Source organism: Helianthus annuus, chromosome 2 (assembly GCF_002127325.2).
Source record: "Helianthus annuus cultivar XRQ/B chromosome 2, HanXRQr2.0-SUNRISE, whole genome shotgun sequence".
Taxonomy (NCBI): Eukaryota; Viridiplantae; Streptophyta; class Magnoliopsida; order Asterales; family Asteraceae; genus Helianthus; species Helianthus annuus.
The window spans coordinates 15,013,668-15,020,083 of NC_035434.2; the positions used below are offsets into that span (position 1 = coordinate 15,013,668).

The following is a 6,416-nucleotide window of genomic DNA, read 5'->3' on the forward strand; positions in this document are numbered from 1 at the left end:
GGGAACGATGATCAACTGCATTATGTGTTTGATTGCAATTATTTGAATTGCATGTCTGGGAACTGTTGAGAGAACATGAAGTGGGTGGTGGTGTTATGTGGTGTGCGGATGTTATGGTGGTGAAAGGTGGATAGTGGTGGTGGTGAAGAGTGAGGAAGATGAAGTTGGTGGTGGGTCTCACATAAATTATTGAATATTAATTATATTTCTTTTTAAGTTTTTATGTATTAATTTAACAGTAAATATATTTTGGTCATTTCACACCCACGTAACATCAAAAACTAACATCATCCGCTTCAGAGATTATCCGAGAAGGAATATGCAAAAGTTAAGATATATAGTTGTAATTTTTAGAAATGTTGGAGTATAGGTGAAAATAGAGTAAAACCACAAACTATCCGGACATTTTTCTCAAACAAAAAAGTTTATTATTATTTTTTGTTGAGTAAATTGCCAGATATGGTCACTGAGGTTTGTTCACTTTTGGCATTTTAGTTCAAAACTCAAATCTTTTGACTTTGGTTCTCTGTGGTTTCAATTTTGTTGTCATTTTCATTCAAAAGCAAAATCTGGTCAGATTTTTCAGTTAATATTCAGTTTTTTTTAATTTTTCCTCCCTTTTAATAAAGGGCAAAATGGTCAGATTTTTTTAATTTGTTGTAATAAAACATTAAAAGACTATTTTGCCATTCATTAAAAGGGAGGGAAAAGACAAAAAAACTGGATGTTAACTGAAAAATTTGACCTGATGTTGATTTTAGATGAAAATGACAACAAAATTAAAACCATAGTGACCCAAATTCAAAAAGTTTAAATTTTAAATTAAAGTGACAAAATGAGTAAACCACAATTTACTCCTTTTTATATTAATACGAAACAAAACAAAACCCTCACACCCACAAAAGAGCAGCAAACTGCAAATGGCGACTTCAACGGAGAAACAGACTGAAACTTCACCGGAAAACCCTAACAACGGCGGCGTTCGTCAAAACCCTAACAACGGCACCGATCCAGCTCACGATTTCGAAACACGTGCTCGATCGTGGCTATCAACGCTCCCCACCGATCACTCTCTAACCGTTTTCGACGTCGAAACGTGGCTTCAATCCAACAATTCATCGCTACCTGATCACATCAAATCGATGCCTCCATCGGACGTGTTCCAGTTGATTACTTCGTTTTCAACCGATGTTAATCCATCCAATGAGGTATTATACATTTATTTTCATCTTCACACTTGTTATTCAGTTTAGGTTATTATATTTACATATCTAGGGTTACAGTTAGGGCTTTAGATGTTGTATGGAGCCTACATTGAGCAATTCAACGTTACATTTGAGTTTGTTACATTTAATATAGCCTATGCAGTTAATGCAGGAAAATATCGGATATCGGTCAATGACCATTATTTGAGATATAGGTTATCTCGGTGAGATATCGGTGGGATATCGGTAATTATACGATAATGCAGAATTTATATATATAGCAATTTAACACTAATAATTTAGCGATATATATCGATCAAATATCGGTGATATATCGGTCAATATCACTGATAATATCGGTACCGATATTCTGACTGATATTTGACACCGATATTTTACCAGGGGACCGATATGACAGATATAACCGATATATCACTGAGATTAACTGCATAGAATGTAGCTATAGTTTTATTTTATGTACATAGCTAATTTTATAATAACAAACAAAACAGTTTTATTATGAACTAGTGGTTTTTGTCAAAGTGACCTGTTGATATAAAATGAATATCTGCTTTTTTGAGGTATTCTCTTCATCATCCGCACTTGTTATACAGTTTAGGTTATCATCAGTACATGTGTAGGGTTACAATTAGGGCTTTTGATGTGTTATGAAGTCTGCATTGAATTATACAACGTTATATTCGAATTGTCCTTTTGAGTTAGTGACTTTTTATGTAGTTATACGATTATCCTCTATTGAGGTAATCTGGAAAATTTGTTTAGGTTGAACGTGCAGGGCCATAGGTTGAATTTTAAACGAAGTAGTCTTGTAGGAGACGATTGTTTGCCCCTTCTGGATCATGACCTAAAAGTCTTCTCATGCTTGGGGGTTCTTGAACAGTTGAACACCTAACGCGGCTTGAGTAACGGCGAGAAACTGCAAGTTATGAGTGTTCGTCTCATGGACGTTGAATTGGAACTTGATGAAGATGACGAACTAGAAGATGGTAAAGTATTTAAAAGATCCATGTGAGTGGATAAGTAGAGTGGATTGTGAAAGTGTAGAAGGATTTTGAGGAGAGTGGATTGTGGATAAAATGGTAGATTTAAATTTGTTTATATTGGAAATATTAGGTTTATATATTATTTATTTATTTATTTCCAACAGTAAACACGTTCCCAGCGGCTATTTTTCATTCTCCTCGCTTCGGTAAAACTCTGCCGTTCAGGAAATGGTTGCTAGACGCTGAGATGTGTGGGGTGGTGTTCTCGGATGTTACCGCGCCACCTTGATGTCTTCGAGGTCTCCACTCGGTCCACCCTTATGTACAACCAACTTTATAAGAACACATATATTTTTTATAAGTTACTGGATTTGTAAAACTGATCTATTAACATCACATGAATATCTACTTTTTAGACAGGAGAATATATGTTTTGATTGGTGTTGTTAAAACACCTTTTTGGGATGGATAATTGGTATGGTATTGGTGAAACATCATGAGGTTGACTGTATACATATCAATCTCGTCCTGACCAAACACCAACGGTATAGGTACTGGTCTTTGGTTTCAACGAACTCGGTATCGGTTCCTTTGGGTTTCGGTAATTTACGGTATGGTATCGGTACGACCAGGATTTCATCCCTAGATTAGAAAGTATAAAAGGGGCTGACCCTGTTACCGGAATTCTTTAGATTTTTGGTATGACGACTCTGAAAAAAGTGAGTTTGACCCCTTAGTTGTAGTTGGTAGAGAAGAGAACTTACGATCAACCTGACCCAATAGTTCTGGTTCCGTCATTAACTATATGAAGTTATGAACTGCTAAGGTATAAGTTCAAGACTTTGAAAATAATATTGTCAATATGAATTCGGAATAATGGTCTTGTACTATGAGAGTTTTGATGTCATGTCTTGAAATCGATTGGCAAGGTTCATTCACTTTGATATCATGATGTGCGCTCCATGAAAGATTGAATGTGGCTTTAAGGGCAATTTTTTTTTTTTATATTTCAATCTATGGGGGTGTTAAATGACACGTTTCATGTATAATATGGTTGTTTTGTTGATCATGTGTATTTTCTTCTTGTAGGAAAAAGATCCTTACCATTTCCGTTTCCAACGCTCTGATCAATGGATGCCAATATATTCATGGTTAGAGACTTTAAAAACCGATGAGGTAATCAAATCAAAAGAAATTCTAGATTGGCTTACTGAGAATCATGAGATCCGGGACGATTTGCTGTCAAGACATTCTCGTTACCATCTAATGCACTACATCAAAAAATGTCACATGAAAATACTGAAGAAAAGAGAGAAGAAAAAGGTAAAATTTGTATTATAATCTATCTTTATTTTGTGTTCACTTGATTCAGAAAGCTTTCTTTTCGTGACGTTGTTTCATTTTAATTTACGGAGAACGGCAAGAAAATGCAATGCATTTGTCACTTTTTGGTGTATACATACATGCAATGCAAATTTTGGTTTGTATTAATTAGGGAAAACTACAAGAAAGCTTACTTTTAGTTATTTAATGCGATATACTTGCCATATCTTACTAAATCACGCAGTCTGTTTCGTTAATTGCGAAAAATGGTATGCTGTTCTAGTAGCGTGTTTCAGTAAGAAACGATATATTCATTAAATTGTTAAAAAAGGTACATTGTATTTTCATGCAGTTAGCTATCTAATTTATTTCCTGCTTATTTGATTCGAAAAGCTTTCTTCTCGTGACGCTGTTCCCTTTTTTATTTGGCGAAAGCTGCAAGAAAATGCAATTTACTAGTCACTTTTTAGTTTCTACAGTTATACAATACACATTCTTTTTGGTATTTAATGCAATACACTTTCCATTTTTACCAAATTGCGCGGTTTATATCATTAACTACCAAAAATGGTATGCTGTTACAAATTGCATATTTTCATAAGAATCGGTATGTTCATTAAACGGTTAACAAAGGTACATTGTATTTTCATGCAGTTTTGTGATCACTTGATTTAAAAAGCTTTCTTTCGCGTGACGTGATTTCGTTTTAATTTAAGTAACTCCGCAAGAAAGTGCAATGTTTTAATCACTTCGTAGTTTTTACAGTTATATATGCAAATGCAATGCACATTTTCTTAATTCTTTTACCCAATATATCTACCATTTCTTACCAAGATACGTGGTTTGTTCCATTAACTACCAAACAGAGGTATGTTGTTACGAATTGCATATTCTGTTAAGAAACGGTAAGGATGTACGTTGTATTTTCATGCAGTTTGCTATCTAATTTATTGCATAAAGCTTTTAAACAAGAATTAGGCAAAGATCCGACAATATCTTTCTTCTTTTGACTTAAATTAATTTAGATTTTATAATAGAGGTTTGATATGTTAATCTTTTTGCAGGGATTGCATACTACCATTAAATTAAGTTCTGCTAAAGCTCACAAGTCTGAGGAAAAGAAATCACTAGCTATGCTCTCAAGTATGACTCGTTTATTTTTCCGTGCATAACTTTTCTTTTACTTGGTTAATGTATTCATTGGCCTGCGTTTATGATTTCTTTTCATTTTCGCTAAATTTGTTTTACAAAAATGTTGGAAATTTTTGTTTTGTAGGTAGCAGTAGCGTGGCCAAGCTTCCCAAGGATAGTCCTATATACATGGTGAAACGGAATGAGGCTTTTCGAAAATACCAGATGTGAGTGCTTTTTTAACTTTCCTTTTTTAAAAATGGAGGGACCAAATTATAAAACATTGAAAATAGTTACTAGAGTATAGTACACGAATAGTCCCTGTGGTTGACCAAAATTTTGGACTTGGTCCCTTGCTTTTCAAAAGTACACAGATGGTCCCTATCATTTGCGCTTTATAACGCATTTAGTCCCCAACTAACAAATCTAATGGTTTCAGTAGGTCTAAGTTAGGGACCAAATGCGTAACAAAGTGCAAACCACAGGGACCATCCATGTACTTTTGGAAAAAGTTGGGGACTAAATGCTTTTCAAAGTACAAACCATAGGGACCATCCGTGTACTTTTGGAAAGCTAGGGACAAAATCCAAAATTTTGATCAACCACATGGAGTCGGGAACTATTTGTGTACTTTACTCTAGTTACTATGTTAGAATGTGCAAATATTGCAAAGCACAGGGACAACTTTTATAATTAAAGAAAAATGGTCATGTCAGATTGTCGAGGGGTTTGGGTAACGGGTCGGGTTGGGTTGACCCAAACACCTTTTGCAAGTGTTTAACTTTTGTTACAGAAAATTACTTTGTTGCGTCACCGTGTCTAATATATTAATTCAATAGTAATCTAATTGGGTCATTTGTAGGTTAATGAGTCGAAATAGCCACCTCTTACTATTATTTATTCAATGGTGGCTCACTATTCTTTGTTATCAATTGTATTACAGTTTAACAGAAATGGAGAAACAGCTTGGCACCTTCTTTCAAAATCAAAATCAAGAAACCGCAAATGTTGTAGCTGGACCATGATTATCGCAAGTTAGCATGATGTACAAACATGTGTATGCTGGTTTGGTCACTAAGCCACACATTTTGGCGTAGACGAACCCAGATTTTATAACCATCTAATGGTTCTAGTGCCATTTGCATAATCTTTTCAATTTGTGAAGGTTCTTATTTATTCGCACACAACAGGGTAACGCCTTGTTTACTTATGAGTAATGGGCATTATAGGGGTGTGAAAGGACTCGATAACGCCTCTAACACCGTCCCCCTGCACATCATATGGGCATGAAGAGGGAGGGGCGTTTCGAGTTTTACCCATATGAGGAGAAAAATAATTTGGAAGGTAATAATTGAAAGAGTGTTATCATTACACTTCTTTTACACATTTTTAAGGACGTTATGATGTTGATATGACGGAAAAGCCTTTTAGAGAGCATTAACCAATGGTCTTGAACACTAAAAAAGGCGTAACTATTAAATTAATTGATTTTAAATTATATCTTATTAATTAAGCTTGTTGAAAACCAAATTTTTGTTCACATGCAACCTAAAGCCCATGTGGATATTGGAGCATCTGTGTGGTCCGTCGACGGATGGGGAAGCTCCCGAACCTTAGACGTATCTACGAATACAAGAAGATCCTCAATATTAGACATGTTTAGAAAAATTTCATGGACTACACCCGGACCTCATCTTCTTCTTTTTCTCTTACAACCTCTTCCTCTCTCCTTTACGTGCTATTTGATTTTTAA

At 35.0% G+C, this 6,416-nt stretch overlaps 1 protein-coding gene across 1 annotated transcript; it reads left to right on the top strand.

The window, feature by feature from the left end:
- Positions 1–869: 869 nt before the first annotated feature.
- LOC110911357 lies at positions 870–5,839 on the top strand. The gene is made up of 5 exons (XM_022155968.2): positions 870–1,208; positions 3,299–3,532; positions 4,597–4,675; positions 4,809–4,890; positions 5,607–5,839. The coding sequence occupies exons 1-5, from the start codon at positions 921–923 to the stop codon at positions 5,686–5,688; spliced, it is 765 nt and encodes a 254-aa protein (XP_022011660.1). The 5' UTR covers positions 870–920; the 3' UTR covers positions 5,689–5,839.
- Positions 5,840–6,416: the final 577 nt, after the last annotated feature.